This window comes from Medicago truncatula, chromosome 1, assembly GCF_003473485.1.
Source record: "Medicago truncatula cultivar Jemalong A17 chromosome 1, MtrunA17r5.0-ANR, whole genome shotgun sequence".
NCBI classification, from domain to species: Eukaryota; Viridiplantae; Streptophyta; class Magnoliopsida; order Fabales; family Fabaceae; genus Medicago; species Medicago truncatula.
The window spans coordinates 33,413,118-33,437,293 of NC_053042.1; the positions used below are offsets into that span (position 1 = coordinate 33,413,118).

A 24,176-nucleotide genomic window follows, 5' to 3' on the forward strand; every position below is an offset into this window, starting at 1 on the left:
TCTGACAATGGCACTGAGTACACATCAACACAATTTACTATGTTCTGTGAGGAGGCAGGCATTGAGCATCAACTTACAGCTCCTTACACCCCTCAACAAAATGGAGTGAGTGAAAGGAAGAACAGGACAATAATGGAAATGGTCAGATGCATGCTTCATGAGAAAGGGTTGCCTAAGGAATATTGGGCAGAGGCTGCAAGCACAGCTGTATTTTTACTTAACAGACTTCCCACCAAAGCAGTAGACGGAAAGACTCCTTTTGAAGCTTAGGATGTGCAGTTCATGGAGAATGAGCAGTGGAACTGGAATGATACAGAAAATAACCCAATAGTTGATCCTTTGCAAAATCCAGATGAGTTAGTTGATGATCCTCCTGTAAGAGGTACCATATTGCTTTCTGATGTTTATGAAAGATGCAATGTTGCAGTCCTTGAACCTGTAGGATATTGGGATGCAAAAGAAGATCCCAAATGGAGGGCTGCAATGCAGGAGGAGCTTACCATGATTGATAAAAACCAGACTTGGAAACTTGTTAAAAGGCCTGAGCACAAAAGAGTCATAGGGGTGAAGTGGGTGTTTAGAACAAAGCTAAACGCAGATGGATCAATCAACAAGCATAAAGCCAGATTAGTGGTTAAAGGGTATGCTCAAATTTTTGGAGTAGATTTCTTTGATACATTTGCTCCAGTTGCAAGGCAAGATACTATTAGAATGTTGTTAGCTATTGCAGCACAAAAGGGATGGAAAATATGTCATCTTGATGTCAAGTCAGCATTTTTAAATGGATTTCTAGAGGAAGAAATATATGTTGAGCAACCTGAAGGTTTTGTTGTGAAAGGGCATGAAGATAAGGTCTATCTATTGAAGAAGGCCTTGTATGGTTTGAAACAAGCTCCAAGAGCTTGGTACAGCAGGATTGATGAGTACTTAGTACAGTTAGGCTTTGTTAAAAGTCTAAGTGAATCCACTTTATATATCAAAGGTGATGAAGCTAATTTTTTGGTGATCTCTTTATATGTTGATGATCTCCTAGTTACTGGCAGCAGTGCTGAACTAATTCAACAGTTCAAGGATGATATGATGCAAGTGTTTGAGATGTCAGACTTGGGAGAAATGTCTTATTTTCTTGGCATGGAAGTTAAGCAGAAAAATGGTGATATATTCATCTGTCAAAGGAAGTATGCAAAAGAGATGTTAAAGAAATTCAATATGGATTACTGTAAAAGCATGAGCACTCCTATGTGTCCAAAGGAGAAGCTATGCAAGGATGTTGAAGAAGAACAAGTGGATGAAACACTCTACCGAAGTTTAATTGGCTGCTTAATGTATCTTACAACTACAAGACCAGATATTTTGTATGCTGTAAATGTTCTTTCAAGATTCATGAATTGTGCTAAAGAATCTCATTTCAAAGGAGCAAAAAGAGTGTTGAGGTATGTCAAGGGAACCTTAAATTATGGCATTAAGTTCTGTCGATCGGAAAAATTCAAGTTGCAAGGTTACTCTGATAGTGATTGGGCAGGATCTTTAGATGACATGAAAAGCACTTCAGGCTACTGTTTTAGTTCTGGGACAGGGATATTCTCTTGGAGTTCAAAAAAACAAGAAATTGTTGCACAATCAACAGCTGAAGCAGAGTTTATTGCAGCCACAGCAGCTGTTAATCAGGCCTTGTGGCTAAGAAAAGTTCTAACTGATTTACATTTAGAGCAAAAGGAAACTACTGAGGTAATGGTGGACAACCAGGCAGCCATTGCCATCTCCAAAAATCCTGTCTTTCATGGTAAAACAAAGCATTTTAGTATTAAATTATTTTTCCTCAGAGATGTCCAAAAGGATGGTGATGTGTGTTTGAAGTACTGCAAGACTGAAGACCAACTGTCAGATATCTTTACAAAAGCTCTTCCAAAAGGCAGGTTTGAGTTACTAAGGGAGAAACTTGGAATATCCAACTACTGATACAAGGAGAAGTGTTGAACGTGTGTATCAGCAGTTGTGACTGCCAGCTGCACTGATTGACCAAGTCTTTAGGAGAATTTGTTTTAATATTTCAGTTTTTAAATTAGCTAATAAAGTAGTGGCTAAAGATTAGGAGTTAGTTACTCAGTATTTGTTTTTATTTAAGTCACAGCTTTGTATTTTGATAGCAGTTTTTTATTCAATAAAGCTTCAGTTTTCCTTTCCTATTTTATGAGTTACGTATAAACACCAACAAAGGCACACCAAAGTGAAACAAAGATCTCCAAGCCAAAATATAATATTGAAGATCAGATACATAATGTACAAAACTTCTTTCTTTTCCTTTTACTTTGGTGTATGTCTTGGTTTGTAATTGCTAGTATCTTGCTATAAGTAATGCAAGATATGGCATCTATGTGGATAAGAACATTGTTGTGTAGAAATTTGCATGCAATGAGATTATTCCAAATCTATGTATAATTCATTTCAAAAAAAATCTTTTTTTTATCTCCATTCATTTGTGATATTAATGAGCTTGCTTACCTCTTGCGATTATAGAAAAATTCAGATGCATGGTACACATCGGTACTCCAATGTATTTCCTCTTCTGAATCGAAATAAATATGTTTTCGAACCCTTTCTTTCAAATTAAAAAGTCTATGTTCCTGTGCGGATCTCAGCAATTACTTGTTCTGATTTTACATATTGATCATCTTGAACTGATAGAAAACTTTTTGGTGGAATAATCACGTGACACATGTATTTGTTTTTTGCAGGGATGGCTTCTTTTCTCAAGGATTTAAATTGAAATTATAAGTAAGTGAAGGAAGAACCTTTGTGTTACAGCTGAAGCAGGTTGTTTCTAGTGGTGGAATCAGTCATTTTGGTTTGCGGGAAACGTTAAATATATCACAGTTGGAGCATCATCTAGTTTTATGTCTCTTTTTGAATGGTGCGAGATCTTACTTCTCCCTCTCGTATAAAATCTCACTTGAGGGGATTTATTCTCAGTAGAACCATGAAAAGATAGCCTACGGCGAAAGAAAGGCACACGAAAGTGAAACAAAGATCTCCAAGCCAAAATATAATATTGAAGATCAGATACATAATGTACAAAACTTCTTTCTTTTCCTTTTACTTTGGTGTATGTCTTGGTTTGTAATTGCTAGTATCTTGCTATAAGTAATGCAAACAAAAACGGCCTATATGTTTGTTTAGGTGTAAGAAAGTGTTGAAACTTTTAGTATCTTTGTAATTTTGTACATATGCATGCATGTTAGTATGCTTTTTTTTTTTGAAAGAACATGTTAATATGCTTTTATCATCAACTGTAATGCAACTTTTACATTTGGCAGCCTTATAATTGTATTTTTGCTTTGTTTTCTTGTGAAAAAACTATTGGCAAGTAACCTACTTGACTACTAATTGTGTGACCTGTCTTCAATCTCTTCTACCCTGAAATGCTTCATCCTTGACTTTGTAACTGCAATGGATAACTTAACTTTGCCATTAAATTGTGGTATTGGATTTGTTGTGGCTTCAATCATGCTTTCGATAATTTGAGCTTTCTCCATGCCCTTCAATCCATTAATGACTGCTGGAGCTCACACATTTAGGATGTGGCTCTGACTGCCATTATTGAGTTATCTAGATCACTTCGACGTGTAAGAAATCTTTCAGTCTATAGCTTTTGGAGGTTGAATGGGAAAGGAAGATACTTGTGATATTTGCTTACTAAAGATCAAAGTTTAAACTACATCTGTAGGTTATCACAAAACCTTTATTTCACAATATTTTCAAGCTATTTGTGTCAAAAACTAACAATGACTGAATGATTTTGATTTTCAAGCTATCTGTGTCAAAAACTAACAGTGACTAAATGATTTTGAGAAATGTATTGAGATATATTAGTATTTAGAATAAGTGCAAGAACAAGTTCACTCAAATATTCTATGTTATTAGACATGATTTGAAAATAATTAATACAAAAGAATGATTAGTTACTTGTTCAAAGCCTTTCTGAAGAATTGAATATTTAAGCTTTCTAACGTAGTGGTTTTTCTAATGAAAATATTTGATGAGAGCTTTCTTAAGAAAACTTTGTAACTCTGACAGCCAAACTTTCATTAGTTATTTTATTAATTTAGTTTCCTAATACAGTTAGTGGTCTTGGAATAGATTTCTAAAGCTTCCTTCTAACTCTGATTCCTCGTTCAGATCAACTGATCATATTTGGTTTCGAAATCGCTCTTTAAGCTTCTAGTATATACTCACAATCACCACAACGGCAATTCACTACTGTTCGCTTCTGGAAGGGGGTTAATTGTTGTTTGCTCACGAACAGTTATTACCATTCAATGACCCAAAAGTGGAACGAAAGCTCAACACTCCAGAAAACCAACATAATCTGTAACTGATATTATCCAAGCATCTGGTCACACATTAAAAAAAATTATAATTTGTAATTGATACTCATGCAAATTTTATTATAGACAAGCTTTGTTCCAAATAGTAATTTTGTTAACTCTTCAATTTAAAGGTGATATTATTTTTGGTATGACATCAAAGGTAAATGACATATTGATATTCTTAATACATTTGCTCTATGTCAAGTGTTTAATGAGTTTAATGCAAGGAAATTGGAGAAAAAGAATGTTTTTGAAGGGATATGTAAAAGCAAGTTGTTTTAGGGAAATATTGGTTCTATGATACACATTCTTTAATATTTGAATGTATTTGAGTACTTCCTTTTCAAAATATTATACAATTATTCTATGCAACACTTTTTTTTTTGTTACAGAAATAGTTGCCTTTTTCGAGATGAGCCTGAACTCACGCTTGTCACTTGTGATGTTGATGCCAAACCCAACATTACATGTGATAAGTGCAAGATCAGGTTTTTCTCCTACAACATGGAATCCCACAGCTTAGAAGCTTGATTTATGTTCAAGGATGGTGAAAGAATGAGCGATACATTATTTAAAAATAACTTGATTTAAAATATGCAATTAAAACCCGTATTTATATTGGTAAATAACAAAAATCTGAATAGATGACAAACATTTAAAACAAGCGCTAGATGGAAGAAAAGAAGAAAAAAAACTAGTTCTCTCTTTACATATTTTTAACCATGATTCCTGCGCAAGGAACATGAGATGTCAAAACTCAAAACCCAGCTATCCTCGATGTGAAAAACAGTCCTCAATGAGGAATGTTGCTCCCTCTCCATGCCAAGCTATAGATTTGGCAAGACCTTGCATTACCTGCAAAGAGGAGTACTTTCAACCATAAATACCATGTCTCAAGGAAATCACCGGACTAGATAGAGAGGATGGTAAACAGGAAATCTCAAGTATCTTTTACAACATTCAAAATGCTACCAATTCTGTATACAAACTGCTGATTGTTGTTAATATATCTTTTGTATTTATAATTTGATTTATTTGATAGGATCCTAATTTGATAAGTATAAAGAACGACAAAATTTCAATTTTGGTGCTAAAAAATATAAACAAATTAACCACTTTTTTTCATAATGATTTTGTTATTGTAATACCTTCAAACCAGGTTAGAATTTAAAAGAATTCATAATTTCGATAATCTTTTATTCTTATATGAAATGAAATAAATTTCAATATAAAAAACCAGGTTGATTTTTGTGATTGGCTTTTGATATATAGATAAACAGAAACAATATAAAAAATGATGAGGTAATAAGGGTAAGGTGATGAAGGAAGATCATTCGAGTGGAAGAAAATATAAAGGATGACTTCTAGAGTAAGGGTTCAACTAAGTTCCTCACCGGTGAAGCAAACAAACAATAATGCATTGTTGGATTTGTATAATGGTTCATACTTGATATAAAAGAAATGAGAGCATCTATAAGTTTTCACACATCTTTTCCATTTGTGTTCCGGTGTTTTCTCCGATGGTGTTTTTAATGGTGAAATCTAACAAGAACTCTTCCAAAATTGAAAAATGGAGTAAACCAGAACAAATAACATCATCATCTCAAAAATGATGCTTTGATAGAGAAACATCTAGTAGACAGATATGCACTTTTAAAAATAAAAAAAAAATAATATTTCTGTGAAGAAACCAAATAAACAAACCGTAAAGAAAACAAAGTTACAAACTACTTTTCTCCCTCATCGTTGTCATGAAACTCTTATTGTAACTGCTTGCTTTGCAACAAAGACATTTCTCTCGTTTCCAATCATAGAATTAAAAAAACTTAATTATATGCTAAAAGAGGCATAAAACTTAGGTACCAAATTCTCAACGAGCAAAGCAATAATCTTAGTATGTATATATGCTTGTGTAAGCACGTCTGCATGTGTAGATGTTTTTGGTTTTATATCTAATAAATCTAGACCATTGAACTACTCTAAAGTAGTATTTTTCTAGTATGCTGATGAAGTACTTAATTTAATCATCACCTTAGAATCCACCAAATATATTTTTTCTAGGTCAGCATATAAATGATCATGTATTTCCAAAATGTATTACGGTGCTATAATCCGTGCTTTTATCGTAAATATGTACAGCAATATTTTTGCTATAATTCATCATTGTTTGAAGTGCCGTAAAATGTACAACAATATTTTACTATAATTCATCATTGTTTGAAGTTCCAAAAAGAGCCAAGAATCATGGAAGTCAAATCAACATGATGCATACAATCTTTAAAAAAAAAATACAGTAAAATTCTATAGCGGACATGCATGCTAATAAAAAAAATTGGCGAGCATGCTCTCTCAAATCCTCTACTTCTAGCATTTTAGGCCACGTTCCCCATTTTCAAAACTTACTCTTTTGTCCTACATTATACAAGGCTGCCACAATCACCCAAACTCCAAAAAAATATAGGAAAAGGAAAAATAATAGAGCCAAGAGCAAGAACATAGAAGTAATGTTACAGTGAGGGAAATGCTAAAAAATGATTAGATAACCAAAATTTAAATACAACACCAAATAAAACATCATTCTGTCGCCTGCACCATCTTTTCCAGCACTGATGTTTTGTTGAAGAGGGTGAGCTGCACCTCTTTAAGATGTTTGGTTAACTGGCCAAAACATAAACAAAAAAAATTGTAGTTGTTAACACTTGTTAATTGTTAATGTTCGCAACAGTTTCTTCCAAGTCTGAACCCAGGTCAATATATAAAGGTCGTGTTAAGTTAACCAGTAAATGTAGAAGATGAACTTTACCTGATCTTCACTCATCTTGTGAAAGCCTAATTTCTTAGTCCAAATGGACTCTGCATCCCCTGCAGCAGGGAGCACCAGCTTTTCTACATTTAGAGAAGACAACAACCTCTCTATGCAAGAGAACAGCGCTTGAAAATAACCCTGAAAGGGAAAATCGCATGTTAATAGAGCTTATCGTTGGTAAAATATATCATCTTTGGAAGATGTAAAAAAGAAAGTTATTAGTCCACTTCTTCAATATGAGTAATTCGTAAATCACAATAAATTGCTTACTTTTCCTTGATGCTCTCTACTTGTAGCTACCAGGGGAAGCTCAGCAATATTGCGGCCAAAAATCCTAAGAAGCCCGGCAGATACTACAATAGAACTGCAAAGTATGATACATACGAAATCAGTTTGACCAAAATTAAGAACTATCAGGAAAACAAGAAAGCAGAGAAAGCCACATACTTCACAATTAAAACGATGCAATACATTCCCCCGAATTCTTGGCCAGAAATATTTCGCCTGCACAAAATTCAAAATACACTATATTATCAGAAAACATGGAATAAAGAGACCACAAATACATTTAATTGAGCTTTAAAATTCCTTAATCATTTAATCTTGTGATTTTCAATAAAGTTTCCCGTGCATTGATTCCTTAACTAGTGTCCTTATGGGCTATGGAACTAGTTAGCAACATTCTTGAAAAAAATCATTTAAAACCCATTGTTGACAAATGCATCATCAAGTGACTCGTCTACCAAAAAGACTCTGCCAAGACTCGTAATAAAAAATAAATAAACTAATGCTAAATGAAAGAATTCCTGTGAACGATAGATAGATGTGGAAATTAAATCACCCTAAAACACTCTCTTACACAATGTCAGACAGCCTATCAACTAGGTTTTCCATCGACCATTGATTATGTAGAGGAGAGGGGGTGAGAGAGTAAAAGAGGAAATATGCATATTTATCACAATTCAGGTTTAGCTTCAACATATGGCATTGGTAGTCTATAATCTACAGTTAGTAATTTAAGACTGTTAACAATTCATGAGTACAATAACTAACCACTGGGAAACTGAAAGCACGAGAAAAGAAGGTTGTATAGAGAGGATACCACTATCAACCAACATTAAAATAAATTGTAGTTGCTTACCCATATACCATAACAGGAATCAGGTCACGGCCAGATATTGCAACGATGGGATCAAAGCACTCCTGTCGAAACATTACCAGAGCATGAACAAAATGCAGTTAAAAAATAAAGATAGAATACTAGAGGCATTTCCAAAATGTAAACATTTCACAACAGTTAACAGTTTCTACCAAAAACTAGTCTACAACCTAAATGAGCAAGAGAATCCCCTATCCCAGTAAACCCAATTAAAGGAATAGTCAATAGTTGCTTTGGCAAAGCCGCGTTAACTGTTGAGTCTTTGGGCTGCCTTGATTGGGTGTAAGGGGGAGTGTTCAATTCTAAATCGCCTAGAAATATAGCTTAAGTAGTGTTTATTAAGTTTGAACACTCCTCATTTTGCAAAATGATCTTGTCATAATGAGTTAGATCCCAAGTTCAATTATAAGATGGTAACAGATTCTCTGCTAAATCCATTGTTGGGCCACCAACATTGTGCATGCTCCAGGCCTATAACCCTAGGTGTGAAAGGGTATGTAGAAAAGTCACTTTATATAAAATAGGGGTATTTTTGTAAAGAAAATATTAATGAATGTTAAATTTTGTAAATAATCTTATATCAAGGGAAAAAGAAATCTCAAAAGTGGGTTTTATAATAAGGGACAGAGTATCGTGTAAAGAAAAACCATGAAAACCAGATTTTTTGACACAGATATTAAAAATACCAACCATATACAGCAAAAATTCAAGGTCACAAGTAACACAGAAGCCATAAACACTCACTCGAAAAATTGCAGCAGCTCGTGAAAGTAACGGTAAATGCTCTGCATAACGACTTTTCCCACTTAAAATTCTCCATTGGATATCATTCATGTCTCCATACGTACATAATCCCCTGTCCTCATGCTTCCTGATTATTAGTTCCGACAAGGAAGATGGTATGGTATCTGCTCCAGCAGAAACTGAGTTCTGCAAAGCCACATATATTCGATTGCAGTCGTCGCAACAAAACCACTTATCCTTGGGAAGCTCCTGTAGTAAAAATAACATGTGATGAGAAAAAAAATGAAAAGAAAACACAAGTATCACACGGATATTTTCTACAAGGCTTGGTGCTTACTTCCAACTCACATAGCCCAATGTCCCGCAAGCAACCAACATGATACTCCTTCTCACACTGGACAATAACACAAATACACTTAACAGTTTGACAACAGAAAGAGATAGTTGAATACAATTTTCAGCAGGTAATTACCATACCTGATCACAAATTATTACTGTTCGGTCATCAAATTTATCAACACTGAAATCATTTGCCCTGTCGATCAATCAAAAAAATTCACACTTCAATATGTATAAAAATAAAGCTTAATGCTGACTGGAAACAGTTACAGTTATAACAGATTAAAGTTCCCTCACAGTTCCCAAAATAATATATTGGTGGAAGAATATGACAAATAATTAATATGCAAGTATCCAAACTGAACTATCTTTAGCAGAAAAAATAAATAAAATAAATGCAAATATCATTTTGAAATTCAATGGCACACATTGCATTGAACTCTTAGCATTATATGTTACTGAACCTTTGATCTCATGACACATAATAATCCATTACCATAATCTTAAATGAAAGTAAAATTGCACATCCTTTCCATAAAGTTGCCAGAATGTGATTGCTTTGATATATCTTAAGATAAACAAACAATCATATCACCTACCTGCAAACAACGCATCCACCCACTTCATATTCTGGTTCTTTATCAACCCGTGTCAACCGTATCATGATTGGCCTCGCACCTCTTTCATCACCGGTATTATCTTCACAATTTAAACAATGCCAACCACTCTCTGGTACACTGTGTAAACCCAAGCAGGCTGCAATTGAAATAGAAAATATCATAATATTATATCTTGTTGCCAGTATTAACAAAATAAGGTAGTAAGAAACCAGGTATGCAACAAACTTCATCTGTCATTGTCTAATACTGCACTGGATAACAGAGGACTTTTAAGCAGCATAAAGAAAACTTGAGAAACTGATATTGTTGGAATATAAGAAAATATTTAATAATAACTTGATATTATGATATCTTTTTTTAATAAATAGTAAGATTAATGGATAACAAAAAATTAATATAAAAACAATATTAGCAAATAAACCATTTTTAAAAAACATAGAAGGTCATTTGTTCACCTGCATGAAAAGCCCTAGGACATCCATTGCAAAGAATCAAATCTCCTCCATCTCCACATACTGCACACATATCGTCACTATCTCCCGTAGTAAGGTTTTGACCATTTGCTAAAGAGAGAGCTATATCATGAAGTGTCAATCCATTGGAAGCATATATGTGGCGGTAACTGCAAAAAGGATTAAAATTATTGTGAGATGAAGAAAAGTAGAAAAGTCAATTTAGTTATTTAACAAACTACTCACGGTTGACGTCTAGCCGCCATTCCAGCATGGGCTTCAAACTGCGAAGGGCTTATCTGTTTACCCATGAACAAAAGGTTAGAAAGCTTATCTTAGCACTTTCACATGTATAATAATGTAGTCGGTGCCAATAGGTATATGACCGTACCTCTATATCACAACAACCACAGACTATACCATTTCCTTGTTTGTAACCTCCAAGTAATTTCTGAAAAGCACATCAATCAAGTCAAATATTTGAAAAAATTACAGTAAAATGTGCAAATCAATCCAAAAACACAATATTAAGAGAAAATGTGAAGACACCTGTCCTTTTACATAGTAAGCCAACTCGGCACCATCTGGTAGGCCATTAGGCATAAAAAGTAACCTGTGCAAATCGTTGTCCCTGAAAAAGCAAAATGCAATTCAAATTTTAAGCTGCATTGGATAAGAAAACTCTATTCACATGGAGATGCTAGAGAGACATAGAAAAGCAACACAAGAATCTTCAACTAGAAAAAACACAACAAAACAAAAAGTACCTTTTCTTAGTGCAACCATCAGCACTTCTCTTCTGCGGTATACCTGAGTAGTAAGTGTAGGTGCTTGGTCTGCAGAAAAAAGTATATTGTGAATATACAAGAAGGAAAGGTCTACAATTTAATTGAACAGATAACCTTCTACATATGCAGACTGCTCAAGAACATGCTCAAAAATCAAGTATCAAGTACTAGTAAATAAACCAAGAGGGAGAACACACTTCTTTACGACACGTTTCCACTCATCAGCTGTCTGGTTCACATACATTTGCTGCTCAAAATGATTTCGCACACGCAAAGATGAGAAGGAGCTCGCACTTTCTATAGATTGACTGGAACATCAAAATAAAATAGGTAAGAGGTCTTGTCATCTCTTTTTTATTTTAGTCAGCTGTTAACATAAGAGAATAGTTTTGAAAATATAAAATTTGACAGAATAAGACTGAATCTAAGTTTTCAGAAATGCTGTGGTGAGATAATTAGTCTTATCCACAAGCCGGTTTTGTAAGGGTTGAACTAGGCCAAGCCTTAAACCACACAAAAATTTAGGAGACCTAAATAAATTTCTAAAAAATGAAAACAAAATCGAAATTTAGGTTGGTGTGCACTGTGCACCATAGCCAGGGAAATTTTATTGCAGCATGACTTGGCTCATCGGCAAGATAGATGAAATCATCATTGATATGATTTATAACGGGCGGTTGGTATGAGTTACAACTAATTCATAGATAGTCTATACTTCTTCTGTCTCATAATAAGTTTTGCATTTAGAATATGTGTCTTATTTGTCGCTTTAAAATATCAATGAAACATTAATTACCTTTTTTCAGTGATACTTTATTTATCGTGTATCTCAATCCACCTAATGATGCCACTAACTACTTTATCAATAAGGGCTGAATGTCATTTTATCAAATAATTTTCTTAAGAAGTGTGCATAACCTTAAACAACAATTAATAAGAGACGGAGAGGGTAATAACTGAGGCCAAACTGAACATGCGATAATTGGGTCCAAACTGAATTTGGGTAGTACATCAAACATCATTCACTTTAAGGTACAGCATAACCATTAAAAGATAGTATTTTTAGGTTTATTTCTGGTTTACCTGTTGTATGTATGAGGAATGCCAGTAGACTTTGTGCTGTATTTTTTTTGAGTTGGAACCTTCTTGTTGCTTTGTAGGAGACTTTCTGCAGAATCCATGGAAAAAATATAAACATATATAAGACAAATCCAGGTCCAAAAGCAAAGCAAAAGAAACACCTCTTACTATTTGATATGTAGTCTGCATCCATATGACTAATATGTATACCAATGCAAGTTGCGGCAAACAACATGCAAAAGTTACTCTATGTTTTATATTTCTATTCCTTCCCATTCGTGGATACTGTGCAATGATAATTGTTAGATATAAAATCATTCATAAGCTTTCACCTAGCAACTTAAGCTTTTGGAACATTTGGTGATTGGCAATAATACTCTCCTAGATGAAAGACCAAACGACTATCATGATTGGGAGTGTGTTTATTTAAGCTTTTTTTAAAATAAAAATCACTTATATTTTGACAAAGCTCAACCACTTTTAAGTGCTTTTAGAATGCTTGTTTAAACTTTCGAAAAAAAGAAGAAAAAAAAAACTAAACATATAATTACTGTGACAAACTACTCATAAATATTGAAGTAGAGGCTAACTGATACATCTCTACCATCAAATAAAGTGATGTTAGAAACTCAAGTCAAAAAGCAAGTGTAGATTATACAGAAGATGGAATCTGTGGACATCAACAAGATAAAGATGACTTGGGTAGAGAAATATATGGCAGTATGTTGAAGAAAAGCACAACCCTAGATAAGAGAGGAGGAGAACAATCTGGTACTCTAAAACCCCCACTATAACAAGGTCCAAGGAAGGATCAGACCCACTATGGATTTTATTATTATTATTGCAGGTAGTTTTTTTACCTTACATTTACGAGAGGTTTATTCCATAAAAGTGTACTAGGAAGAACACACTTAGATATTATGTTACATAATACAATAACTGGTTCTGATTTAGTATTAGATAGTTGAACATCAGTTTCAAATCAAGACTACTGTAAAATGTTATATAGCTTTTCAAGACTACCAATAACTTGCCAGCAAAGAATCTAAACACAAAAATTAGCACATTTTCCCAGCACACATGTCATATTATTTGATTTGACCAACATGAACCTAAAACATATAGGCTCCACAATGCAATTATAAACCAGAGAAATAATTGTCACCTTTCCAAACCTGGAAGGATCCCTCATTGATAGATGAACCAGCCACATTCTTTATAACCTCGTCTGGCGTGCTGTTTGTGGCAGTTTTTATTTCATGTATAATGCTATAAATTGGTTTTCCATTTTCTAGGAATATGTGATTATTTGGATGTCTGGTCTTAGCACCAGCATGCTGCTCAAACTCATAGGCACTGAGCACCTGAGAAAACATTGAAATTAGCTGATAATGGCGATAAATAAATCAAATTTCCGATAATAGCCACAAATAAATCAAATGGCTTACTCTAGAGTAACTGCACATTGAACAGCCACACAGATATCCACCATCACCAATAATCCCATCAAGCTCGACCTAACAACAATTTAAAAATATAAGAAGAAACGCAGCAGAAGTGTATAAAAAAACAGACTATGATAATCCGCTCTTTACCTTTCCAGGGTTGTAAATATATTTCACTGCAGCTCCATCAAGGATACCGGTTGATAATAGTTTTTTCACATTATTGGGGAAGGCGTTGGGAACTACTTTCTTTGACATTTTCAATTCCATATTGCCAGAATACAACTCCGAATCTTCATAAGGAACATATCCCCTGCCATACGAGCTCTCTACCAATCCATTATTATTATAATCATCATTTGCCAAATATTCATCATCCCCATGATAACCGTATCCGTAGCCATATCCACTGCCATTCCCATAGCCAAATCCATAGTCACTGCCACTGCCATCGGTATAGCCAGTAGGTGTTTGGTAATCATCATAATCCTCCTTCCTTTTACTGAACTTAAAAGTAATCTTTCGAATACCGGTTGAACTAGCATGCTTCGGGATTTCCATCACAACACGGGACACTGCATCGTTACTACTCGTACCTTTATCATTCTGACACAGATTATTAATATTATCACTATCATTATTCCGAACACCAGCTTCATCACTCACGGTATCATGAGAACTAGAATTCTCCAAACCAGTAGACGTCAGTTCCCCACACTCTGCATGGCTAACATTCTCAGATTCCGTCGGTTGGCTACTGATATCATGAAAGGTTTGTGCATGTTCTGTTGCAGAAACATTTGGATTTGTAACTTCCGATCGCAGTTCATCGTTTGAAACTTCTTTAGCTTGTTTTTTATTGGGTGGAACATTTGCTTCAGTATCAGCAACACATTGGTTATAATCACGTTTCAATTCCAACCTTGATTCATCCGTATTTTCCGTCTTTCCATCTACCAATTCTTGCACACAAACCGCTTCTTCGCCCATCAAAACCAAATAACAGAGCCTCTGAGAATTCAAATTCAAATCACCTATTAACTAACAGAAAATCAAAACTACCGCACAGCATGCACGAATAAATCAATGCCAAACACGAATTCACTGAAATTCACTCCAGATTCGTATTCAATCAACGCCTGAAGATAAAATCCATAATTAGAAACGGTTTTTAATCATTTATCAACAACAAACACGACAAAAAAAAAAATCACAAAAAAAAAAAGAAATTCAATCAAACAAAACAGACAGTAATTCAATCCGATATAAACTTTTGAATCGAACATAACCGAATAACCGTTTAATTCAATCATTTTCAAGAATATCAAAAAATAACCAGGATTAATTCAAATTCAAATCAAAAAATCAAAAAAAAAAATAGAAAAACTCAAATCCAAACACGTTGAATCGGTAAGAATGAAAGAAAATTGAAAGACGACCTTAAAGAGACATGAATCGAGTAATTAAGAATAGATCTGAGATTGATGAAGAACAGTGAGAAGTGTAGTGAAGGAAATTGGAGAGAGAAGAGTGTTAGGGTTTGGTTTAGGAACGAAAGGTAAAGAGAGAAAAGTGAGAGTGCGGGAATGAAGTGTTCGTGGTTGAGATTTGGAGTTTATATATGGGAAAAGAATGAAGAGAGCGAAGAGGCGATGAGTTTAGTTTAGTAAAGGAAAAAAAGAAAAAGAAAGTGTTTAAAAAAATGTAAATAAATTAAAAATGAAGTGTGATAATAAAAAGGAAAATTGGCGTCATGAATCAGGAGCTTTTGGAAGGGACGAGAAATGAGTTGGATAAATGGGTGGGACCTACAGAAAGTTGGGCCTATTATGTTTGGCGACGTGGAATGGCTTGTGGGATCTAACGGCCGCCTTCGTCAGCCGTTTTTGGTGTAATGAAGTGTCGTCCAAGTTAACACGTGTAACCAAGGGAGATTTTGTTAGTTTGACTCGGGTTACCATAACATGAATCGGATGAAAATTGTTTTTTCCACCTCAAAATTTGTTAAAAAATACCTAGAAATTACACATATAACCCCGATGATAGTTAATTATCATTCGACATTTTCAACGGTAGTTAACTGCGTTATACTGAAAACTTCCAAAAACCAGCTCTTATCTCATTGTTCATCCATCACCTTCTTTGCCTCTTCCCTCAAAACTCCTAAAGTGCAAAAAAAAAAAAAAAAAAAAAAATAGACAATTACCCTCCTGAAATTGTAAGTTTCGTCAATTACCTCCTAAATTTAACAAAACTTCAATTACCCCTGAAATTGCACAACGTTGATCAATTTACCCCTTCCGTCAAATTCTTTTGTTAGCTAACATGACGTTTTGCAAATACCCCCTAAGTTTTGCACTTATGTGCAAAATGTCCCCTGAACTTGAAAAATTATAAAAAAAAATTCTTATCCTTAAAAGTGACTGCATTATCACTTAATTGTGGAGCATGTTAGCTAAGTTTTGACGGTATACAACCATATATGTTCCCTCAAACGATCAAACATTAATCATGTATTAGAGTCTAATGATATGAAAGTCAGCATAGCAAAGTACAGCCACACCTGTCAGATGGAAAACTAATGCATGACATACATAATGAAGCACATAAATGATATATGATTCGCATAACCAAGAATTACCAAGATGTCAAAGCATATTCTCCCCCCAGATGTTGAAGAGATCATTTCGTTAAAGGTTTTAATTTGTCATTCAGAGAGGACTTTCCAGTGGCAATACAAAGGTGACAAAGCCAACACATAAAAAAATATAAATTTTTAAGTTCACAGGGAATTTTGCGCATAAGTGCAAAACTTCAGGGGGGGTATTTGCAAAACGTCTTGTTGACTAACAGAATAATTTGATGGAGGGGATAAATTGACGAAACTTGCAATTTCAGGAGAGTAATTGCCTATTTACTCAAAAATAAATACAATATTTATCACAAATCATCTATGAAGCTCGGATACTCAAAAAGGGAGACGTACGTGTATCGGATATGTATCTAATACCGATACTTTGTGGATATCACGAATACGTACCCACCGAGTATTGGAATTAATTATTTTAATTTAAAATACATATTTTATCATATACTCAACAAATACACACAAATACTTATAAGATACTTCACTGATACGTATCCTGGAAAAAATGAAGGGGGAAAAAGTGAGACTTTGTTGTGAAAATTTAGTGGAGATGTATATGATTAAGTTTAAGATATGTATCATTGTAATTGTATTTTGATTAACCAATTAAAAATTATGTTTTTAGAGGATGAAAGTAACGAGTGAGTGGAGATTCAATCAATCAACATTAAACAAACTTTGTTTTGAGTTCTTTTTAATTGATGCATTTGTTGATATCTTAACATATGAATGAAAATAAAATATGATTTATACGAAAACTTTATATTTTTTATTTTGATCACATGCATTATTTTTTCTAAATCGTGACTTTTATCATTTTATAGTTAAGAGTAATCGATGTTTATTTTTGTTTCTAGTATTTTACATGCATATAAATTTTAGTACTCCCTCCGTCCTAAAATATAAGCAAAAAAATCTCATTTTCTTTGTCTCAAAATATAAGCAAAAAAGACCAACTTTTATGCTATTATTATGTTTTTTCAAACAAATAATATTTTCCAATGTAAAATTAAATGCAAGTTGCATTCAATTTGTTCTCCTTTTTATTTTCTCCATAATTTTTAACCAATGAGAATTTTTTTTATATCTTTTCATGAAACTTATTCCAAGGAGAACACAACAAATTATACCTCAAATCACTAAGTGTTCGTTTTCTTAATAAGTGTGAATTAGTGTTTTTGACTTATAAATTAGGACGGAGGGAGTATAAATATTTTGTTAACGTGTTCTAGCCGTATCATATCATGAATTTTAAAAATTTAGTGTATATGCGTACTTGTATTGTATCGTACCCGCACTCGTACTGCGTATTCAGGCTTCATAGCAAATCATTGAAGAAGGATTGATAAAATGTTTCTACGCGTATGATCGTGACATATTTTGGTGCAAAGGACAGGAAAGTTGAGGATGGTCAAGGTTGAAAATACGCAATATGAGATGAGAAGAGTTGTAGCATGGATATTGAAAGAACAATTTAATAATTGGATATGTTATTAAAAAAAGAGCAGTGATATTTGTACATATATTTCATGACAACTTTAGTGACAACCTTGTTTTTCTTTCTTCTTATTGGTCAAAAACAATGGAGAGAGAAAAAAGAAGAGAGAGGATAAGACCATCATGTGAGTATGAGAGAGAAAGTTGTACCAAAGTTATCACAAAATGGTTGTACAAATATCATTTCTCTTAAAAAAAATGAATGAAGAGTGTATAGGAAAGGGTGTCTAAAAAAAGATGTACATGTCTTCCTTTGAATTATTATTATGAGATTTAATGTCTGTGTGGGGAGAAGTAACAAATTTACGGTGGTAAAGAATATATTTGAAACAAGAGGATAAGGACAAAATTGTAATTTTGTGACAATAAATAATGGATAAAATAGTCATTTTAGACAATTAGGGTTGGAAATACGCAATATGTGATGATGCTTGTGTAAAACATCTTTTAATTGATTTTTTATAAAAATTATGTAACAAATATTTAAACAAGATAAACATATATATTGTTTAATATTAATTCAAATTTTGTGCACATGTTCACTCCCGTGTTTCTTTTAATTGGTTTATCACTCTCGTATAAATTTTTAGTATTTTTTATGTTTAAAAAGTTTAACCTTTTTTATATCCAATATAATATCTCAACGAACTACATCAAATCACAGTCACCTACGTATTTCAAAATAATTATTTTGGATCCAAATTTTTAAACATGGTTTAATTAATTATCGCTTTTTTATCGTTTGGAGATCGGGTTCACTTCGTGTTTGGGGAATGAGTTCGCATGTGAGCCAATTTATAAAATGTTTAAAAAGAAATTAAAAAATTGGTAATTACACACCTTCAATTGCTCGCAAACACACCTCAAATTTCTAAAAAAAGTACCTCAATTGAGGGTTATGTTTTGTTCATTTGCACACATACTTGAAACATAAACCATCATTTGCTTTCAAACATACACGGTCTCTTCGTACTCCAACATATCAAACTCAAAGAACATATAAGTGAGAAAAATATCTTAAATTTGCATATATGAATCGTTCATTTACCTTTTATATGTTACAGTATTTTAAAGTGGTTAATATGATTGTGAATTAAAAATATCCTTGGTTATTTAGACAATCGTTGATCGATTAGAATGTAGTTTTTATTGTTGATCAAATGCTCATCGAACAATCGGCAGATAAATCATCCACATATTAACCAACAACAAATACGAAAAAAATAATTGAAATTAGTCCAAAATTCTCATTCTCATTTAGCAAAACTTAAACATCATAATTCTTATTTCATATAATTTTCTACTAATTCTTATGTCAACAAAAAACAATGTGATTCATATTAACCTATAAATCAGCTTATTCTCATTTTCATTTCAGATTAACCAACAAAACTTAAACAATTGAGTTCTTATTCTCATTTCATATTATTTTCTATTAATTCACATGCCAACAAAATATAAAGTGATTATCATTTCAGATAACTCATTCAGATTAACCTACAAACTAGTTTATTCTCATTTTTATTTTAGATTAACAAACCAAACTTAAAACATCATAATTCTTATTCTCATTTATGATTCAGTATCGAATCAACTGAACTTAAACATCACATTACCTTATAAAATCAGCAACTGTGATGAAGAGCAATTATGATGAAGATGAAGAGTGATTGCGATGAAGCATATCTGATGAGCGGTGAAATCAGAAGTGCGTGAGATTCCGTGAGCACAGATAAACCAATAAAACAAACAAAAACAACATCAAATCAGTGCATAATTATCATAACTCTCATTCGATTGCATATCATTTTCTACTAATCAACAAAAAACAATTAGAATCAACTTAAAATCAAATCAGAATCAACTTAACCTAAAAAACTTCAATTGCATCAAATCAAAATCAACTCATCCTCAACTTAACCTAGAAATATCAAATTAGAGCAAAATAGATACGCAAAGGAACTACATACCGCAAATTTGTGAAGACAAGTGAGAAGTGATTATGAGATTGTGAGAAGTGAGGAATCGATTATGAGAAGTGACTATGAGAGAGAAGCGATTATGAGATGAAGTGTATCAAAGCAGATCTGATGAGAAGTGATTATGAGAGAGAGTTGATTATGAGATTAAGTGATTATGGAATGAAGTGAATTGGTGTGAGTGAAAATGATTTTGTAAGAGAGGAGGTAGCGTAAAATGAAAAGTTAAATTATATTGATCTGTCCCCGTGAGCATAGCTCAGTTGGCAGGGACAATGCATTATTATATGCAGGGGTCGGGGTTCGAACCCCGGACACCCCACTTATTCACTTTAAAGTGAATTTCTAGCCACTAGGCTATTTGACCAAAAAAATATATATATATATATTGATCTGAAAACTCAACATATAACAATTAAAATTAAAAATAAAAATGATTAAATAGTAATAATTTTTTACTATTATAATCCTCTTATGTGTATATCATTTTTTACTTTTGAAAATCAACATACAACGTCTTTATGTTATAAGGATATCCTATCTTTTTCAGTTTTAAGTTTACGATGCCAGTATGTTGAAATGTTATATCTTTGTTGTTTGAGTTTTAGGGTTGTGAGAAAACAATGAGGTAGTAGATGTCAAGAGCAAATAATTAACTAGTTTTAGTGCATAATACACTCTAACAAGGGTGCTATTATCTTGCTTCTAAATTAAATTGTTTGACAAAGTTCATGGCTTTTGACCGATGGATCGTTTTTGGACACTCATCTTTATTATGTTTCATTAAAAAAATGATGCTTGTAACATGTCATAAACTTGACATCTTTGAGGTCTTAAATTTAACTGAGTAATGTCTCACGTTTCTTGTCTATTCGAGTGTTATTTTTTATTTATTTTGCTATATTGGATATTTGACTCTTTTACTTATTTTTTGTATAATTTATTTGGTGTACAAAATAAATATATAACTTTCATTTTGTTATTTCAAGTCTTAAACTACCATATTATGTTTAATTTAAACTACTATTCTTACACTACCACATTTCATCAAACACATATAACCAAAAATAAAGATACAACTTGCATTGTGATATTTCAATTTTTATGCTAATACATTGCAATAATGTTTAACTTAAACTACATTCACGGTAAAAACTACATTCTAATTGATCAACAATTGTCCAAATAACCAAAGATATTTCCAATTCACAATCATATTAACCAATTTCAAAAACTCTAACATATAAAAGGAAAATGAACGATTCAAAACTGCAAATTTAAGATGACTTATACACTTATTTGTTCTTTGAGTTTGATATGTTGATTGAGTGCTAAATTTTTTGGTGGGATTTGATATATTGGAGTAGGGAGAGAAAATGTATGTTTGAAAGCAAACGATGATGCATGTTTCAAGTATGTATGCACAATGAACAAAGTGTAACTCCCAATTGAGGTATTTTTTTTAGAAGTTTAGGGTGTTTGCGAGCAATTGAAAGTGCATAATAAATAATTTTCAATTTGGACCGGGAAAACCCGGATAAATGACACAATGCCCTTCTTAAAGGCTCAGATAAAACATAAGCGCCCTTCTAAAGGGCCGAAATAGGCTAAGGTGACGCCTTTATAGTCACCGCCAATGAGCACATTCTAGAAGCAAGTAGAACCCCTGATAGTTATCCTTATCCAAGTAACTAAACACCTAGAATAGATGGTTTATCCAACCCACTTATGGCTATAAATACAAACCTTGAGAGCCTTCTCAAGGCATGACCTAATACGTTTGACGCCCATCGTGGGGCCTCGGTAAAACTAATCTAGGTCGCACTCAAACCCTAAACGTTCAGTCGTCTCACATAACGATGGTTGACGATAACCAAGCAACTCATGAAGCTGTGGCGGCGTTGAAAATCCAAATCAAACAGCTACAACGACAAAACGAGGCTCTCCACGCCTCCATGGAAAGTATCCAACAACAACAACACGACAAAGACGAGGGGCACCAGGACGAAATTGGCGATCTCGATCCCCAACCTCTTTCTGCCGAAATCTGGAACGCCCCCGTACCAGAAAATTTTAATTCGCCCCCGTTATCGTCCTTCGATGGCAAAAGCGATCCAGCTCAACACATCACCGCCTTCAACACCCAGATGACGATCGTAGGCACTCCCGAATCCTTGAAGTGCAATCTACTGTCTGAAACCCTAATGAAGGCCGCCCTACGATGGTACACGAACCTTCCCCGTTTTTCGATCGTCAGTTACCAAAGTTACTCATCCACGTTAGCCTTCACTATTGTTGTGGTTCAGTTCAATTTAATTTATGCCTATGAAGTGGCATTATTATCTTTGTTTTTTTAGAGCCTCGTCCATTCTTTTGTTAATTCAAATTTTCTTTTTTGCGCTTTATTACATAATTAATATCATAATTTTCCATATATAAATGTCCCGCGTGAATTGTCAACCACCAAGAGTATATGAAAATATTCATGGTAGTCTAAGTCTTGACTATCTCCCAATCTGTACATTTATTCGAGCCACGCATGTTTCATGAATCATGATGCCAACATTCATTTATTCAATCTGTACATTTAGCTATTTTCACTATGAATGAACTATAACAATTCAAGCAACATCTTTGATGAAATAGAGAGTCATTCAAGTCACGTCCAAATATAAGTTGTCATTACACTTATTTATTTATTTTTTACAATTAATGCACTCATTTTTCAATTGCTGCTTAGGGTATTTTTGGTAGTTTGGGATGTCTATGAGAAATGTATCAGTACCCAAAGAACAATTGTATAAGTTAGTACTATTTGTTCTTGACTACTTCAAGGCCTAATCTTTTGGCATCAATACGCCCACTCCACCAAGGCCGAATCCAAAAAACCATTCTCGACGTCGAATCCTTGCTGACACAACGACCATGAGATCTATATATTGATGGTGTCATTCGTAACAATCTCTCTATCACTTCTCAACGGCTCCTCACTGATGCCTATAAAAATCATCGTTTACAACAATGCAAGATACCATTCATTATTCTTCACAAAACAAGCTTTCACTTTTGCTCTCACAAAACAATTTTATCATCTTTTTTTTTTATAAAAATAAAACACCAAGTTACCGACATCAATTTAGAGACCTAAATAACAAAAAAAAAATAATTGATGAGCAAAACATAAATAAAAGAACACTTTATTGTAAAAGTATCATTACACTAAATCAATTATTTTTTGAAAAAATGTTAACTAGTGTCATGGGACATTAGTTATAGCAATATTACAATTAAAATTGTGCAATCAATTCATCAAAAGCAGACAAGTGTCATGTTTAACTTACAATAAAGTGTTATTTTATTTATGTTTTGCTCATCAATTATTATTTTATTTTTTTGTCAAAAAAAAAACTTTTTTTTTCTTTCATTTTCTTAACATAACCCTTATTTTTTTTTATTGAAAAAAGAAAGATATTATGGTTCTAGACTTCTAGGTCATTGGAATCTGAGAAAGAAAAAGAGCACTGATACCCATACCACCATAGGTGGCATACCACTCATACACCCTCTTGTGTGGCACATTTAATTAATAATTTTTTTTTTGCCAAATCCATGTCACACAAAAATGAGTAATGATAAAAATAAAATAAAATAACTGTAGCAGAGGATTCGTCCCATCTCCCTCTCCCATGCCATTTCCCTTTTCTCCCAACTCTAGCACCTCGCGAGATTTCACCGTCGCCGCCGTCGATCTTCGACTCTCCCCTTTCACCCGTCGCTGATTGAAATCCATTGTGTCTCCATTATTATCTATTTGTGCTCTCTCTCGTCGCCGGTTTTCTTTCAACCGTAGCACGCTCGCCGACACTCTCTGTGCTCTCTCTCGTCGACGTTGCTCAACTCAGGTATATTCATTCATCTCCCTTTTGTTTGATTTGGTTGTTCAATCTGGTAATTTATATCTGTGTATATTCACTATTCTTGCGGCATCTGGTAATTTATCTCGTCGACGTTCCTCATTTTTGCGGTGATTCACTATTCTTGTTATTCATACCAGTTTAATTAGAATGAGACTCAAACATTTATGGGTATATTGAAAATCTAGTTTTTTTATTTTTAATTTATATCTAAGATTTTGGCAGTACTGAAGTTAAGAATGGGTTGAATTTGATGTTATGTGTGTTTATTGATGGATAAAGTTTGTTTAATAGAGGTTATGGACATTCATTGTGTTAGTCTGTAACCAGTTTTGTGGG

General features: G+C 33.5%; 1 protein-coding gene across 3 annotated transcripts; it reads right to left on the reverse strand.

The window, feature by feature from the left end:
- Positions 1-6,530: 6,530 nt before the first annotated feature.
- On the reverse strand, positions 6,531-15,491 carry LOC25484120 (uncharacterized). 3 transcript variants are annotated; one of them, XM_013612886.3, is made up of 20 exons: positions 15,240-15,491; positions 13,951-14,811; positions 13,804-13,872; positions 13,521-13,719; positions 12,359-12,443; positions 11,473-11,583; positions 11,255-11,323; positions 11,037-11,118; positions 10,879-10,938; positions 10,734-10,786; positions 10,491-10,657; positions 10,015-10,171; positions 9,554-9,611; positions 9,414-9,470; positions 9,077-9,325; positions 8,315-8,376; positions 7,621-7,677; positions 7,444-7,537; positions 7,171-7,311; positions 6,531-7,025 (listed from the first exon to the last, which is right to left on the reverse strand). In XM_013612886.3, the coding sequence occupies exons 2-20, from the start codon at positions 14,788-14,790 to the stop codon at positions 6,942-6,944; spliced, it is 2,694 nt and encodes an 897-aa protein (XP_013468340.1). In that variant the 5' UTR covers positions 14,791-14,811; positions 15,240-15,491; the 3' UTR covers positions 6,531-6,941. The 3 variants fall into 3 exon arrangements, with proteins under 3 accessions (XP_013468340.1, XP_024634866.1, XP_024634871.1); XM_024779098.2 differs by having other exon boundaries at positions 13,951-14,939; positions 15,240-15,490; XM_024779103.2 differs by lacking the exon at positions 11,473-11,583 and having other exon boundaries at positions 13,951-14,939.
- Between the last annotated feature and the right edge of the window lie 8,685 nt (positions 15,492-24,176).

What these genes read in the sequence shown, in the direction of transcription:
- LOC25484120 (XM_013612886.3), bottom strand. Translation starts at nt 14,790, where the DNA reads ATGGGCGAAGAAGCGGTTTGTGTGCAAGAATTGGTAGATGGAAAGACG. An exon ending in GGTGGATGCGTTGTTTGCAG is followed by an intron (nt 9,612 to 10,014) that starts GTAGGTGATATG and finishes ATTGATCGACAG; the next exon opens with GGCAAATGATTTCAGTGTTG. An exon ending in TTGGGCTATGTGAGTTGGAA is followed by an intron (nt 9,326 to 9,413) that starts GTAAGCACCAAG and finishes TTTTTACTACAG; the next exon opens with GAGCTTCCCAAGGATAAGTG.